The sequence below is a fragment of the Seriola lalandi genome, unplaced genomic scaffold, assembly GCF_002814215.2.
Source record: "Seriola lalandi dorsalis isolate HSWRI2012SDOR001 ecotype SW California unplaced genomic scaffold, Sedor1 jcf7180002054505, whole genome shotgun sequence".
NCBI lineage: Eukaryota > Metazoa > Chordata > Actinopteri > Carangiformes > Carangidae > Seriola > Seriola lalandi.
The window spans coordinates 147,329-164,485 of NW_019525058.1; the positions used below are offsets into that span (position 1 = coordinate 147,329).

Below are 17,157 nucleotides of genomic sequence, written 5' to 3' on the forward strand. Positions count from 1 at the left end.
TTACCTTTGATTTTCTGCAGCACAACTGCTCTTTCCAAGGCACCTGGTATTCCAGGAACTTTGACTGGTTCGCAGAAATGGCTGCCTTCTTCAGACATCAGAGAACATGGTGCGTAGTTCTCATGATCTGATGTCTCTTCCTGTAAAAAAAAAAAAATACAATGCATTACATGAGACATTAAGCAGTACTGGAAGTCTATCATTTCTCTATAACACTTCTGTATGTGTGTACCTGATTGTAAAAATTACATGGTACTTTCAGAAATACCACTTCTTAACACACAGTTGACACAAAATTCACAACAATATTGAAATTATGCGATAACACAACATACATTTTAGAATAACAGACTTATGGAGGCAACCATTTGTAACAGAACACTAAGGGCTCATTTGTTTGTGATTGGTTACATGAAGATATTTACTCCAACACACGTGAATATAGATTTGCCCTCTAAATTAATTTGGAAATACCTTTGCCTCTGACATGAGGTATGCCCAGCAGTGTGTCGAATACTCAAAGACATCAAGGTCCTCAATGATCTTTTCCCCCCGTTCTTTTTCAAGTTTTGGCAAAAGCTCTCTAAAGAGCGTGTACAAGCCTTCAACCACTGCGATCTACAGGAAAAGAAAACAGTTATGAGATAAAATGAAATCTGATTCACTCAAGGTCACGTGAGAAACCAAAAATAGGTAATAAAAGTATGTGTGATTTACCTTTTGAGTCCTGGATATGATTTCGTTCTTGCAAAATAACTGATACAAACTTTGGGCCAGAGGGTTACATCCAGTTAGTTTCCGTATGTAGCCAATCAATTTCTTGAATGAACCCACTGGAGGTCTAACTTTCTAGATGAGAAGAATATTCAGATATAATTAAAAACTGTAACTAGTAATACACACCATTTAATAATTGAAGTGCTTTTGTTAGTACAGCGTTTACATTTCTTTGTGCAGAAAGTATTTTTAAGATATAATCATTTTGCCTGTTGTTGTCTTACTGAGGGTTAGAAGATCAAAATCAATTCTATCTCTGTCTCTTGAATAGGCAAAGCAAAATAGATGAATGAGTAAGGCGTTAAATAATTAAAAAAATATAGAGAGACAGGTCATTGTACTTGTAACAAGGTACCACAGTATGACACATGACTCTTACAATGATATACAGTGACGACAAGAGGGCACTGATTCCTTTGGGGGTTTGTTGCACTGAGGGCTTAACATCATCTTCGAAGAACACTGTGGAGTCTGGAAGCTCCTCAGAAAATGAGGACAGTGAGAAGTGCACTGTGGACCCCTCTGAGATTCCACAATTTTCCAGTGTGTTGCCAGTTCCAGTTTCTCCTCTGAAAATGAAGTTGATGAGCACATAAACAAACAGAACTGATAGTGTACAAAGAAAATCAGATGTTACTGTTAATAATCTGATCAAAGCCCCTGCTATCCTTGCATCATAATAATTCTGAATTACTTGTAATGAAGAACATGTGTTGGGATCCCACTTTCATTTGCAAGCTTCTTCTTCAGATTAGCTATCGTGTCTTTTTTCAGGTCTACTTTAACCTCGAAGTCTCCCTGTATGAGTTAATAAATATAGGGGAGAAAAGTTAAACATCACCATTATGCCCTCCATGGAAGAAACCATCCACAGGTAGAAGAGCCAATATTACATGGTAAAGATTTTCTTTTGTTCTTTTGAATAAAGGCTTAAAAAGTAAACTCACCTTGAGCATGACATGGCACCGAACTGTATCCGTTCCAAAGGTTTCATTTCCCAGTTGCTGGGAATTTGGAGGAGCTGTATTCAAGTTCTCCTTTGGTGTAAATATAGCATAGATTACATCTCCACTTTTAATGTGTCTGTCTTGTAAAGACCCTGTGGATAAAACAAAAACAAATTAAAAATATATTGTTGCATTATAGATTTATTTTAAAATTGAATGAGCTTACATGTGTTGAAGAAGGGATCGTCTGTCAGGGGCATTCCATCCAATGTGTAAAGACAGACGCCTTTGGATGAGGGAATACTTTCAAAATGACAAATCCTCAACATCAGATCTTCGATTGTGTTTTGTGCTGGATCCATATCTGTATGTTCAAATTAACAAAATTAAATGTATACAAGGGTGTGTTCGTGTTTTGATAATCTACACATGAATTGCTGTTAAACAAAGATCATCTGTTTTTCTATCAGTAGTATCGAAAGAGACGTTGACGGACAATAACTAAAGGGAACATCTATTCAAACTTTGCTTCACTGAGCAAAACATAAAGCAATTTTTTAGATGATGAATCAGATTTTAATGGGAACCTCCCTGAATAAATACCATAATATTAATTTACCCATATAAAACCATATAAACACTCAGTGGTTTAATACAGGGATATTTAAATATTTCTAGGAGTATTTGAAACAAATCCCAGCTTTAAATGTATGTTATTACAATGCCTGAAAATTTACTGCTGTGTCATTGTTTGACCTTCCTCCTACTTCACCCTACCATTGTTCTTAAATTGTTCTTTAAATTTGGTAAAAAACATTCACCATGACTCAAAGACAAACTGATTAGAATTTGGTGCCAGAAGGTCAAAGGTGAAGGGCGTTATGACCTCTGCGCCTTTTCAACATAATATCTCTGTAACGCCTTGAGGATATTTCTACAAATTTTGTACAAATCTTCACTCAAGGACAAACTGATTGGATTTTGGGGGCCACAGGTCACAGTGACCTCAGAAAACACTTTTTAGCCATAACTTATGACTTCACACAGCAATTATGACAAAATTTTACACAAATGATTCATATCTTATATCACTCTGGATAAACAGAGATGTAACCTGAACTAGTCTGAGTGGTGGAGGCAGACAATTGCAAACAGGTCATTCTAGTTTTTGTTTGTTTGTCGTTTCCTTATCACCTACAATCCATCCTCCACCCAACCTGCGTCATTGAATTTCTTTCTGTTATGGCACTAGGTGTGTCTGAAAGCACGTCCTTGCTGGGAAGTCAGCAGCAACAGGAAACAAGTGTGAACATTTTTCCCTGATCTGTTTAAGCTCTGTAAAAAATAAACTTCATGAACAAAAAGAGGGTATAAATTATATGATTTTCTTACCTGTGATGTGTTTTGGTTCTGGACATTTTGGATATGTGTACTGCAGAATGAATGACTTTACTGACTTTTGCACTGGCATCACAGCCAAATGTGCTGGGGCTCTAAATCTGCCAATGGTTTTTTTCATCGTGGAATAACGATTCTTTTCCACCTGACTTAATCCTGTTTGAAAATATAAATTTAGCTTAATTTCAGATTGAAAAATGACAACAAATAGCACTTACATTCAACTCTAACGGGTTAATACTGTAGAAACTTAACTCAAGATGTTTTTTATTTGGACTGTTCATAAAATATCAATAATAATGTTGAAGAAATATTTAAATGTATTTAATTATAAAATAAATTCATAATACAAACATGTGAAGCACATTGTTGGATCTTAGGGTTGTTCTAAAACGCAACATTTGGATGAGCATTAGAGAAATGGCAAATTCAAAAGAAATCACAATTATCTTTTAGAAACTCAAACAAACTTGTTGTTTTACCCATTCCCTCTTATCTCACTACTTATTACTGTGTAAAGTATGTTTTAGTATGTGCTACACAAATGCTGTTCTCAGTATGAGTGTAGTCTGATGTACTCAGATAAGATCATTACGTGAAATATTTTTGAGGAAACAGCAAACGCAATTTTAGATTTGTAACCATCTTATTTATGTTTAATAATCTTACCAAAGTTGGTTAAGTCTTCCTCTGTCACACTGTCAATGAAATCTCTTTCATCCTTCACACCTAACTGTAGAAACTTGTTGTAGTAAGGCTCTAGTCTGTGCTTCTCAAGAAGGTTGAAAATCACATCCATCTAAAACATAATAAACAGATGTCAAAACACTATAAGAAGCTAGAGATGTTCAGTGATATTTATTCTAGATGTTTAATCATATGTATTTATATGTTTGAATTGCACAAGCTTACCTTGATGCGTTTGATGATCAAGTGGATCAGTTATGCCGTCTTGGTTTCGCTTTCTAGCATTTATTGGGAATTAAGGGAGTGGCTTACTTACTTAAAATGAAACTAGAAGGCTGAGCTACACACAGCTTCACTCAGCACAGCAGCAGGAACATCATTTCAGTGTTTTGTAGCTCATGTCCTGGACTATTGAACTATTATTGTTTATTATTAACCATTTTATTACTACTTGAATGAATTTCCCCTAGGTGAAAAGTCTAAACGTCTATCTATCTATTGTCTCTGTTGCACTGTCATTTGGAATTTTATGAACTTCACCACTGTTTAATACAGGTTCTGTTTAAATGTGCCAAAGCAGAGAGATTCAGCTGCCTCAGTGTGACTGATCATTTTTAAACCTTCTCTGGATCTCAAAATGATTGAGGCATAGGTGATACATTTTTAAAAACTCTAATTACAAAATATTAACTTATTTTCACTTATATTAATATCTTCATAATATCTTGCAATACTGGCCATAAACCTGAGCGAAAAACAAAACCTCAGTGGACAATTTATCTGAATACTTTATGATCTGTGTTAGAGGCCTGAAATAAGTTGACTGAAGACATAGTTTATTGTAAAGCAAACCTGCAGCTGATGTAAAAAACGGATCAAATGTACACTCATGGAGGTATGTAAAATTATAATTACAGTAGATCAATCATCAACACAACCAATATGCTGAAAAAGCCTTTTACATTGAATAGATACAAACAACACAGGGCTGAGGCCCAGCCACCTTCCCTCTGTTTCAGTGCCATCTGTAATTAACTTTGTGTGTTAAATTCATGTACCTGAGGGTTACATAAATAGCCTGTGACAACATACCAATAGATATGACTGTCAACATCGTGTAATAGTTTTATCTTAATGAAAATTACTACTGGCTAAAAGATCACAGTACTAAATATTCTTAACTAAAATAGAAAACAGATAATTTACCTAAGTGTCAGAGTTTAATGCAAGAAACTCTCATGTGAGTAACATACTGTTCAAGATGAGTTCGCTCAAATAGAAGACCTACATATTCTTCAGTTACACACTTCTTTTTGTTCTTCATATCTGGCGATGACATTACAAAAACAGGAGACTGAAAAATATAGGCCAAATCATGAAATTAGTCAACAATTATCTAATCTTGACCATCATTTAAGTTGTCACTCACTCACACATACATATACACATAGGAAATAGTATTAATAATATTTTTATCACAGCTGGGCATCTTGCTCAAAGGCCAAACCAAGGCTAATTCATTTGTTGGCTAACTAGCTAGTTAACAGGCTAAGCTAACAAGCCAAGTATGGTCGGGCTATGCTAGCTAGCTATGGTCTGCTATGTAATGCTAACATAAAATAATACAAGAATTCCACAAAATACAGGAGCACAGCTTTACCCACGATCTGTATCCGTATTATTTGTCCCATACTTGCATGTGAAATCTTCCAACAGGCACCGACATCACAAACACGGCCGAGCGGTCACGTTCAGTGACTTGAATTAGCTGAAGTGACGGCGCGTGCGCAGTCAGTTAATGGGCAGTTAGGATACCCACCTGTCACTCAAATACATAACTTTAAACTAATAAAATAAAATTAATAAAACATTTAAACAGGTGAATGATATAAAAATTCACCCATCATTCAGTTGTCATGACGGGGAAATTAGCTGTAGAAAACAAAATTGTTTTTTGTACTACGTTTTAACATGGGAATCTATGACTCGCTTTTTAGGAGCCAGACTCTTGTGGTCATTAGAGGAACTGCAGGTTTAGCGACTTCCGTGTTGGCTCCATTTATCAGCTACGGAGGTTGCCGCTTGTGTCTGTGTGTGCTCTGATCTCGATCGGGCACACAGGTAAATCATCTCTAGCTTTCGGTACGCGGCTTCACAACTCCACTACGACGCTAGAGTTTAGAGTCTCCAGCTTTTCTAATCTCTTTGACTGTTTCGTTAATTTTTCTCTCCCGCTGCCTGCAGACCTCCACCGGCCGAACCTTTCCTGCTCCGCCTGAAAACCACACTGCATCTGTTTAGCTCTCCCAAACTCTCTGCACTCTCCTTACATACTCCTGCCCGGCTCTGCTCAGCTCTCTTGCCCCCGTTTCAAGCCTCTTGACTCGGCCCAACCCTCCATGCTGACAGGCAACGCTCCCCAGTCAATTCTCTGCTTAAAACCCATTAGTATCTGTATGAACGATGAGTCCCTAAAGCCATCTACCAGTGGCGGGAGAAGTACGCTATTCAGCTTCTTCAGTAAAAGTAGTAGTAATAGCACTGAAATAGTCTGTTCAATTAAAAAAAAAATTAAAGTACATTTGTTAGACTAATATTCATGCATTAACAACAGCATTTTAATGGCACACAAAATAAAAGGCTGTTGTTTTCATAAATAATGTATCATATTACCTTGCATTCAATATATTTTGTATGTAAAATCTTTATTTGTAAAGTAGGCCACTAGTATCTATACCTGTCGAATAATGGGAGTAAAAAGTAGGCCTACATTTCCCTCTGAAATGTAGGCTATAAAGTAGAATATAGAAATTTTAAAGTAAATAGTTAGGGTTAGGGGTAACAAGTACTTCATACTGTACTTAAGTACAATACCTCAGAAAATTAATTCCACCACTGCCATTCACAACATTACAACTGAAAGAAATGTTGGATTTCCATGTACAAGGTGCCTTAAATCTTTACATTGCATTTGCAGCTTTTCAAAATTTGCAGCAATGTCATAAAATATGGTGGTGGCCCCTTCAAACACTTAATTTACTGTGTTAGGGTTTTCAGTTATTTTGTAGAATGGGTTTTTTTCTATAATTTTACACATTTGCTGCAACTGTTCCCAAAACTGTGTCTTGCCTGCATTTTTATATGATAAAGATGTATCATGACGGTTATTTAAACCTGATAGAGACAGACTTTGACCTACAGATCAAGTTATGTTTTAAACTGGTGTCAGTCGTAATAATCATAACCTGTTAAAGAAATCATTGTTTTTTTCATGCAGCATAAAGGTGTAACTGGGGCACAGGTCAGGTGGCAGCCTGTGCGTTGACCCTGTCAGTCCTTGGTAGACTGGTACAGGCTGAGTTAATGACTGAGGTAAACATGATAAATGTCATTCACCCCTGCCAGCTTCAGTATTTCCTTTCGCTGCACAGCTGCTGAGTTTAACTAGTCTTATCGCCTCCACGTGGAAGGAACCTAGATCCACGGGAAGTCCATGGTCACTGTTTTTTTCTCTCTCATTGAAGGGGCTTAAAAAGGAGGGTCAAGGCTCAGCATTTGACATCCTGGATAAATAGGGACCGAGCAAGGCTGCTGATGCTTTCTGGAGCTCACTGACCCACTTTTTAAATTTTTTTTTAAGGATACGTCCTTCTTCACTATGTTTTCTCTTGAAGAGAAAATTACAAGCAGAACTTGCTCTGGTTACCAGGATCAGCATCCTCACACGATCCTTTATAACATCTTGAGCTGGAGGGACAGCGACTACCTCAGCAACAAACTGAACTCTAACTCCGTAGCACACAACTGCCACTGTGAGCAGAGGAGGGCAGTTTGCCTGAAGGACCCAAAGGCCACCTGCCAAGTTGCCTCCGGTGTGCTGGTGAAAACCGTCTGCTTCATGAGAAGTTTACCCTCCTTCAGTCAGCTTCCACTGGGAGATCAGTCATCACTGTTAAGACACTGCTGGGTGCCTTTATTTGTGCTGGGGCTTGCACAGGAAAGAATAGAGTTCGAAGTGACTGACGTACCAAATTCAAGTATCCTCAGACAGATTTTGCTCAGACCGGGACTTTCTGAAAAGGAGGCTGACCAACCAACTCTTGCCGGCGTCCACAGACTGAGAACTTGCTTGCATCAGCTGTGGGAACTGGATCTCAGCCCGAGGGAATATGCTTACCTGAAGGGAGCTATGTTGTTCAATCCAGGTAAAACATCATCTTGTTTCAATAGCCATGATAATTACTTTGTTACAGCCGAGCTCAAACAGAAACTTCTCTTCTCTCACTTCAGCTGTTCAAGGATTGAGCGCCATGTTGTTCATTGAGGGCCTCCAATGGGAAGCTCAGGGAGCTCTCAGAGAAGCCGTCCTCCTCCTGCACCCGGGGGACGCCAGTCGCTTCAGGCACATCCTCATAGCAGCCTCTGCCATTCAGGCCGTCAGCCACAGCCTGGTCACGGAGCTCTTCTTCAAGCCGGTTATTGGCAACGCAAACATGTTACATTTATTATCAGAGATGTTATTTGTCCCATAAGATAAAAGAGAATAGACTTTTTATAAGTTGAGTGTTGTATTGTTGTTATTTTATACAGTGAAGTGCATGAAATAAACCTTTGAATACCTTGTTGAGCTGTGATTTTAATGATGTATCACTTCAGATATGAATCAAAGACACTTGAGAAGAAATGAGTGTGCTTATGAAGGGGGAACTGAGAAAGCAGTTCAGTTGGTCTGACCTGAAACATATTGCAAACTTTGACTCCCTCATGTGGCCATATGTGGCAAACATCAAGCAGGCAACTCCTCTTTTTGTTTCACTTCCTTTACTTTGTTTTATGATGAGACATCTGTTAAAAGATGTGTTGCTGTGTGATGCAGAGGAACCTGCCAACACATCTTTGCTGAAAATATAAAGTTCCTTTTCTGGCGAAGACCCCAAGCATTTACATTGTTTTTGAGAAAACATGACAAAGTATGGTGTAACGTGGATGAACAGAAAACGGTTTTATTTCACCAAGTTTAGTGAAATAAGAAGCATTGTAGAATAGTTACAGTTATAGACGTTTATATGACACAGACACATACATAATTTCTAATTAGTCATTTCTAAAGAGCTGCTTCTTGGTCCGAACCAGAACAACCAGTTTCACACCATTTCATTATAACGACACTGCTGCTGCAGCCAAATTCCTGACTCACTAAAAATTAGTTATTTAAAGCATCTGGGACCATTTTACCTCAAGACGAGAGAGCAGTTTATTCTTTATACTCAGAATTAAAACAGAGCACTAAAGGAGAAAAGTGTGTAATCTGGAAATATGTTTAGAATATGTATATAAGCTACCCATGTGTATTAACTGAAGCCACTACAGTAAGGTCCATGACCAACAGTAACCGTAAACTAATGCTGATAAGAAGGCCACAGTGCTGAAAAAAATTCCACTTGAGTCATCTGGCCAAATTCCCATCTGCACCCAGGAGCAAACATGTGGGAATGAAAACGGACGTTCGCTTCACGAGGCAGCCCGGGATAACGTCGCTAACAGGTTACAGTACGTGATACAACCTGAAGCGCAGCTGCAGTTCACAACAGCTTTCACAACAATCTTTCAGTGTGGGAGTCGAGTTACAGACGGAAGAGTAGATGACCAAAAAACATTACCCACAATGCAGCAGACAAACTGGTTGACTTTCAAACCTTAAGATCTGTCTGCTTCACATGAACCTCATGTTATGACACGGACAATTAATCTGCTTTAAAAAGTGAAATCATACTCTACATAAAAGTCACAATAGAAATGAAATTGACATTAAAAAAAAATTCAAAATCCACCCAATAGCTTTTTCCGTAGGTCTTTCTTCAGCATAAGAAAAAAGAAAGATTTTTCATTTTGGGAAATACATTTTTTCTTCCCGAGAGGATACCACTCATAAATATGAGGCTACCAGCAGTATTCGGTTAGCTTAGCTTAGCATAAAGACTTGGAAACCACAGGAAAAAGCTGTCCAGAGGTAACAAAAACACCTTTCAGCACCTCTGCCGCTATCTAATTAAAATGTTGTATGTCACTAGTTTATTAAGTACAAAAATATAGTAAAAAGTCCAGTAGATAACCACCCGTAAAAGCATAAATTGTTTAATAATTAGTGAGTTTAAGAGGTGTTGCTAGGCAGATTTTGTTACCTTTGGATCTATCTGGGCGAGCGATTTCCATCTGTTTCCAGTCTTAATGCTAAGCTAAGCTAACTGGCTGAGTATGGCTGTCATTTTCAGCATACAGTCGTGAGAGTGGTATCAATGTTTTCATCTAAGTCACAGCAATTAAGCAAATAAGCGTATTCTCGTCAGTACGACAGTGTCACAACCGTGCAAGATGCAGCCCTGAAACTTTACAGGTTGAGAGTTCGAAGATGGGTTTGGAAATTTAGTTTTGTCACATTTTAAAATAAAAACCCATTCTTATTTCTAGCATGCTACCAGGCACACATACAAAACTCTAACTAAAAGCATATTTACACTATTTTGAAAAATAAAACTGCATTTTTTTTTCCTGCCAAATATTCTTACTTCATCCCCTTAACATTACTGAAACCTTTTTGAGCAATGCTATTGTTCTCCTATCAGTTTATAAAATGTGAAATTATTATCATAATTTCTGATCATTAATCAAGTATTATTATCTGTAAATATGCGTTACATAACAACTCACACAACTGTTTATAATCAAATCTATGATGATATTGAGAAAATTATCATTACTTTACAAGAAAATTATTTTTACAGAACTAATTTTAAATGTTCTTTGCACAATAATCTGACCAGCAAAGAGAGAATCAGGTTTCATGAAACTCCTTCAAGGACGAGGGGACGGTTAATCGTGATAAAAATATTTTAGAGCTGGTGATATCTGCCTGCAGGACAAGCTCTCGATCAAGCAATCCTTCAAATATACACATAACATTCATCAACCATAAATATCTACACACAGAGCCCTGAGTTCACCGACGTCCTTCAGACAATGTGAATTTTCACATTTTCCCCTTTTCCACAGCGAAGAGCTTGGCTCAGCCAGAGACTCCTGTGCAAGTGTAGTGTCCCGTTTCAGCGTCTCGGACGTGACCTTGACGACACCGCACAACAAATACTTCAAGCATCGACAGCCGGCGTGGAGCAGGAAATCATGTTCTCACTGAGGAGCGAGTCAGTGACACACCTGAAGAGTTAGTCTCTGCGTGAGAGTAGGCTGTCGGAGAACTAGAAGTATGACCTATAAAAAAAAACAAACAAACATTAGCAGTAGTTTAGAAACATCCAGATTGACAGTTGAAACTGCAAGGAGAAATTATTTCATTATTCATTTACCACACCAATGCACAGTCACCTTTCTAAAAATGTATTCTGAATTCATTGTTTGTGAACTGGACCAATATCTGTTCTAATCAGATACACAATACTGGACCTCATGGAAGAAACACTCATATGAACAGATTTGCTTTTAATACATTCTCCCATGAGTCACATGCAGATGGAGAGAATCTGCGTCTCTCTTTCTTTCTCACTTGTTTGTCCTGTGGAGGTTTTGAGCGCTAGTGTCACTTAGGAGCGACGTTATTATTTTTCTTGTGCACGTAAGGACACAGGATACACTTTTCCTGATCTACACTGGATAAATAAATAATAAATAAAAATGGAAAAGGAAAAGAAGCGATGCGTCGACAAAGGCAGGGAAGAAGAAGCAAGTAAATATGGATGTACAAAAGGTCAATGAGGGCTCAAGTGTGCGTTCTACAGACTTCAAGAGGGTACACTTGTCCAAACTTTACGTGGAACATTCCCCTTAATCCACAGCACCTTGAATATATGATACAAATATGATACAGAAATCAACAAAATATATGTTTAACTAAGATAAACTTAATGCGAGAAATATTTGACAATGTTTTGGGAATTTAATTTCCATCATGCACTGCTTTGCTTTAACATCTAACTTCCTGTCACACTATTCCCTCTTTATTTTGGTCACGGCAAAGAAAGCAGGTGAACATTCAGCAAGTTGCAAAAAAATGCCACTGATGAAAATTTTGAGCAGCTAACAGAGTTTGGTGAATCAAGTATAACTCACAGGAAAAAGCAGGAGAGCTTTTGGATGAGAAAATTTAAATGTTCTTACATCAGGCCCATTATTGTTTTTCTCATTCCCAGTTTTGAGTGTAGACTAGTTGACCCAGGCACTACAGTGTCCAGTCAAAACAGCAGCATGTGCAGCCTGCACGAATCATTTCACTGATAAAAAACAATATTTACATTTCAGTCTGTTATTGGCGCAGCCCTGGGAATAGGTTCCAGGTAAATTTTAACAGCACTTCTAGTTTCATTTGCTCGGAAGTCAGTCCACATATAAATGTTTATCAGTTGATCGTCACAGCCGTCTGGTGTTAGGGTTGTTTCCTGTACTAGAGATGGTTGACCCACTAAACGTTTATCACACAGCAGTTTAAAAGGGAAGACGGTCAATTATTATTTACTCCAGGAAATAAAGGTCTTATATAAAAACTTGGGTGAGAGGAGTTTACACGCTACAATTAAAAACACATATTTGGTAAATGTTAAATGGACTGCACTTGTATACACATGTAGCACACTTTTCTAGTCTTATCAACCACTCAAAGCGGATTTTCTAGTCTGATTCTAGTATTTTTTAGAATCAATACAATCAAATCTGAAAACTTCATGCTGTCTTGCACAACACAACAAGTACTAAATACTGTAACACTACACTGGCTAAACACCGTACAGAGCGACACTGCAACCAACAATCCAACCCACATTTCTATTTTCATTTTCTATTTATTTTATTATTATTGTAACATTTATTTACATTATACTTTATCTTATTTTCTTATTTCTATTGGTATCTGTTTATCTTGAATTTAAGCTGCTGGAGCACTCCACTCAGTTTCCCTTCAGCATTAATAAAGCGTTATATTTTCTCTCTTATCTTAACTTTTAGTTCAACAAAATTAACATTTAAAGAATCCAGCTCATTTTTAAAGACTATGCCTGGTAGTGAGAAGGCTTTGAAACCGCCGTCAGCACCCTGAGGGAACGATGACTGTACAGGTGTGCTCTGATGGAAGGCAATAAAAAATACAGGTGGGGATTTTTTATTCAAACAATGTGCACAAGATGGATTTTTTTTTAACAGGGAAAAAACATGTCTGTCATATCTGAAATATGATGAAGTCTATCTTGCTCTCGATCAGTATTGTGGAAGAAATTCATGTCTATAACGCTGTTTTTTAGATGTATTTTTGTTTGTTTTGTCATTTGGCGGTCAGAGTTTACAGAAACTTTAACTGAAATGATTAAATTAAATAAATCTACTTACATATTATCTGTTCTCACTAAAAGCATTAAATAAAAAAAAAAAAAAAAAAAAAATCTTATAAGTTGATTTTACTGCAACATTTAGAGAAACAAAATTCAAACTCTTTGTCTAATCAGAAGTAAAAGTTGATGTTAAACTTATCAGGAAGTCAAACCAGTGTTAGGCTTTGTTTGATGAAAACAAAGCCTGGTATTACTATATTGGCAAATACATGCATGATGGATTTCCCCAAATAAATCTTGTTATGCAAAAATACGCTTCTCACTTCTCGTTCAAAGTCAATGACCAAACGATTGAGACTGACACAATATTTTAGATAAAACTCCCCATGTAATTTTCATTAAGAACAAGAGCATATGTTCTGTAAACTGTGTGTGTAACAACATAATAAAGACTGATTTCTTACTTCCATTGTTTTTCCACATCTCCCTGGCGCACTTGTCAGAGGAGGTCAGCTCTGATATCTGGATGTTTGGATTTGATTTGGAGTCATCTGGAGGAAACGGGGAAAACAAGAGTGATGGTTACTCAATGGCTGAACAGCAAATCTACAGAGACAACACTGGTCGCTGTGTACAATGTTTCCACACAGTAATGGTGCCGCTGTGTGCACATCGATGGAGGAAGAGCTTAAAACGACCTGAGAATCATTATAGACAGGGTTATTCATGTGTGTGTTAATCTCCTGAGAGCATTTGACACTTGAATGGCTCTGGAGGCCCTGGAGCTGTAGTAGTAAATGTCAAAGAACAAAATATTACTTACACTCTTTAGATTGAACACAAATAGATAATATGATAATATAATGAGCAAGTCTTTCAGACTTATCTGAACATACAATATAATTAGATTAATAATTCAAGTGCACAGGACAAAGTTACACCAGTTCAGTCTAAGTCTGTACCTCCATATGATGAAGATATCAATAAAACCATTTTGATTTGTTTGTGCAGGAAAAATAAAAATGTGTAATGGCACCATTTTTTAGAAAATAAATATAAAATCTTTAAGCAAAGGGCTCAGCATCTCGTTAATGTCCGAGTGACTCCGAAGTGGTGACTGCGTTTGCACAACATTTATGCAAACAAAACAAACCATTTTGCTTGATTAATTCTCAAGTTATTAGAGATAAATAAAATGACAAGAGAGACAGGTACAGTAGGTTTATCTCGTTGCTGTATGCGCCTCTCCCGAGTGAATTGGCCACAAACAACCAATACTACGTTGGTCTGCTAAACGCTGCCACTGTGCATGTGCATGCATGTGTGTGTGTGTTTGTGGGTGTGTGTCGCTTTACACTAGCTTCAGTCAACTGTGCACAGTGTTTAAAGGGCAAGTTTGTGGTTGTTATGTTTCATTGTGAATATAAATGAACCATGTGAAATTTCAGCAGAGGGTCTCAGAATTTGCTGACGGGGGAAACACCGACTCACTATTGTTGCTGAATGAGAAGGAATCGCTCTCCCTCATTGTCTCATTCCCGCTGTCCGACAGCGTCCTCTCGATCCTGGAGACGGGCGGCCTCCTCTTCGTGCTCTTCCGGGTGCTGATGCGGATGATGCCGCGCACCAGCCGACACTCGGCTTCCTGCTCGTCCATTTTGTGCTCCTCTGCCAGCGAATTGATGAGCTGATTGATGGCCTTGCTCTTCTTCAGAAACACAGAGTCAGAGGTGCACCTGGCCAACTCTTCAATCTGATATTCGGAGTAGAGCTCCATCAGCTTCTTAGTAATCAGAGAGTCCACATCCTCCTCGCCGTCCTCCCAGTCATAAAACCTCATAGACTCATGCAGGGAGTGATTGCTGGGCAGTGTTTGACCACCAGCTGGAGGAACATATGGTGTGCAGTTAGTTTCGACATCTAAGTACTCCCTTGGACTGTCCACTCTGACTCCAGCGATGCGGACATCCCCTAGCCAGTCTGTGCTATCCTCCTCTTTGTTGTCTCCTGGTTTCACACTGTGGAGGCTCACCTCCTCAGGTTTATCTGGGGAGCTCTCGTTTGGCGCCAGGCATGGAGCAAGAATGGAACGCCGGCAGACCCGGTACAGGCCGCAGGTCAGCACGCTGCACATAAAGGTCCTACAGCTCCTTGGAGAAGTGCAGGGGTTGCAGGTTTGTGCTGCAGAGGGAGGGTCGGCTGAACCAGGAATGAAGCCAATGGTCTCCGATTCCTTCCCGTTTGCATCTTTCAGCTGGGCTTTGTGGACGGTCTTTGGCTCTGGTAGCCTGTACTCCACTGGGTCCACACAGCGCTCCTCATACGACGACCTCTGGCTGCTGCTCCGGCTCAGTCCATGCCTGTAGCTCCCAGGCCCCGAGCTGTGTCTCAGGCTGCCAGTGCTGCCGGCAGACATGACTGACTGGCTCCAAGGTCTGCACAAGCAAGAGAAAAATTATAGTTCAGGTGCGTTGAAATGGCATCACGAAACAACTGTCATCGAAGATTGTTATCGTCCCAATCTGTTAGACAAAATCTAAAATCACTTGTAGCCACCTGAGGGCATCTCCCTTCAAAACCAATGTGAAACTACTATCCCCAGGTGGCAGGTAAAGTAGCCCGACTGGTTCTATTGAGGATGTGTAAACACACCGTTAAAGACAATTAACTATTATCAAATTCATGGCATAGTGTCACGGGGATTTCTAAGATTGAACTTGAAGTGAGTCATTGTAAAATGCAGTGATTGCTACAAGAACCATATCCTGTGTTTACACTCAAGGCACAGCCAACTTTATCTAAAAATAAAAAAAAGCAAGCAGTCAATTAGCTAAGCTAGAACTCTTTGAAAAATTGTGATTTTTGGCCACAAACACAGCAAACTTGTGTAAAACCGTAAGTTTTTATTAAAGTAAGAAAGAGTTATTGTTGGTTGCGAGGTGGAGGAATTGAAGAGAATGACTGATCAACTGTTAATCAAATCTTAAACTAATTTCGATAGCATTTTATCGGCGTATTAATCCACTGAAAACACGACGAGTTTTAAATTTCGAGATATTCTCCGTGTCATGACGGACGGTTTGCGAGGACTGTTTACAGTAGTCACACAGTGTAGTTAGCTAATAAACAAACAAATCAAGTTAAAATATTATTTTACAATTTTTTTTTCCCCCACATTTTACCAGTAACACGGATTTACACGTCGACGCTTGACCGACCGTTGGAAATTCCCTTTCGTGTATAAAAATGATTTTCACTTTCATGGCGACCTGTCATTGCTGGTCTTTTCCTCCATTAGAGGACTAACGAATATCTCAGTAAACATTACTCACAGTACACACGGTGCGTCCACCAACTGACTCCCGAATTAATGTTGTCTTCTCCGCCTTACATTAAACATTTCTGTTTTTAATACATTTTCGAGCGTCCCATATATCAAGTCCGCTATTAAAACTCCAGGTTCACTAAAGTTTTCGACCAAATCCGCGTACCTGAGCGTCAAGGTGGAGGAAGCACACCAGGTAGCGACAACTAGGTTGGACTTCCGGTTGTGACTTAAAAAATAAAACACGAGATAAATTGCCACCGTGATTTTGGCTTAGAATTGTGTGTTTCACGGATTTCCCGTGATAATAATACACCGTGAACTTATTTAAATCACGTAGCATGTAGACAGGAAGGCCACCATCAAATACAACCCTTTCCATAACACAAACCACCAAAACCAGTCATACAATTCTTACAGTTTTATTTTGAAATTTCCGGCCATATTGTTGGCAACTCCTCACTTGATGACTCTGCGTCAAGTTAGCCACAGCGAGGCATTGATTTACCGGATATTGTACAATTTGGCATCTATACATTTGGGAATTTGTCTACAAATGATATTTATGTAGGAAAATATAGTAACGAAATTGTGTAAAATATTCCGATACATTATGCAGCCATTTTTATGAGGGTCATCGCTATGACTAAGATGTAACTTTTTAGTAGAAAATTTATTTTGAAAGAAAATTAAC

The 17,157-nt window shown here is 38.5% G+C and overlaps 3 protein-coding genes across 3 annotated transcripts in view; 1 reads left to right on the forward strand and 2 right to left on the reverse strand.

Annotated features, from left to right (window-relative positions):
- LOC111660082 (uncharacterized) overlaps positions 1–3,921 on the reverse strand; it is a 21,920-nt gene extending 17,999 nt beyond the window's left edge. Inside the window, exons 1-9 of the mRNA XM_023413216.2 lie at positions 3,792–3,921; positions 3,117–3,278; positions 1,951–2,088; positions 1,725–1,876; positions 1,472–1,575; positions 1,136–1,346; positions 718–819; positions 475–618; positions 5–140 (exon numbers count right to left, since the gene is read on the reverse strand). Of these exons, the coding sequence (XP_023268984.2) occupies positions 5–140; positions 475–618; positions 718–819; positions 1,136–1,346; positions 1,472–1,575; positions 1,725–1,876; positions 1,951–2,088; positions 3,117–3,278; positions 3,792–3,921 (1,279 nt within the window). The remainder of the gene's footprint in view (positions 1–4; positions 141–474; positions 619–717; positions 820–1,135; positions 1,347–1,471; positions 1,576–1,724; positions 1,877–1,950; positions 2,089–3,116; positions 3,279–3,791) is intronic.
- Positions 3,922–7,246: 3,325 nt separating this feature from the next.
- nr0b2b (nuclear receptor subfamily 0, group B, member 2b) lies at positions 7,247–8,432 on the forward strand. Its single transcript, XM_023413184.2, has 2 exons — positions 7,247–8,014; positions 8,100–8,432. Exons 1-2 carry the CDS (start codon positions 7,468–7,470, stop codon positions 8,339–8,341), a joined length of 789 nt encoding a protein of 262 aa, XP_023268952.1. The 5' UTR covers positions 7,247–7,467; the 3' UTR covers positions 8,342–8,432.
- A 364-nt stretch (positions 8,433–8,796) lies between these two features.
- On the reverse strand, positions 8,797–16,664 carry kdf1b (keratinocyte differentiation factor 1b). Its single transcript, XM_023413185.2, has 4 exons — positions 16,471–16,664; positions 14,630–15,573; positions 13,603–13,689; positions 8,797–11,075 (listed from the first exon to the last, which is right to left on the reverse strand). Exons 2-4 carry the CDS (start codon positions 15,552–15,554, stop codon positions 10,987–10,989), a joined length of 1,101 nt encoding a protein of 366 aa, XP_023268953.1. The 5' UTR covers positions 15,555–15,573; positions 16,471–16,664; the 3' UTR covers positions 8,797–10,986.
- Between the last annotated feature and the right edge of the window lie 493 nt (positions 16,665–17,157).

Coding starts and splice junctions, on each gene's coding strand:
- nr0b2b (XM_023413184.2), top strand. CDS start 7,468: ATGTTTTCTCTTGAAGAGAAAATTACAAGCAGAACTTGCTCTGGTTAC. Junction 8,015..8,099: donor AGCTATGTTGTTCAATCCAG/GTAAAACATCAT, acceptor CTCTCACTTCAG/CTGTTCAAGGATTGAGCGCC.
- kdf1b (XM_023413185.2), bottom strand. CDS start 15,554: ATGTCTGCCGGCAGCACTGGCAGCCTGAGACACAGCTCGGGGCCTGGG. Junction 13,690..14,629: donor CTTCTCATTCAGCAACAATA/GTGAGTCGGTGT, acceptor CGTTTCCTCCAG/ATGACTCCAAATCAAATCCA. Junction 11,076..13,602: donor GATGTGGAAAAACAATGGAA/GTAAGAAATCAG, acceptor TTTTTTTTATAG/GTCATACTTCTAGTTCTCCG.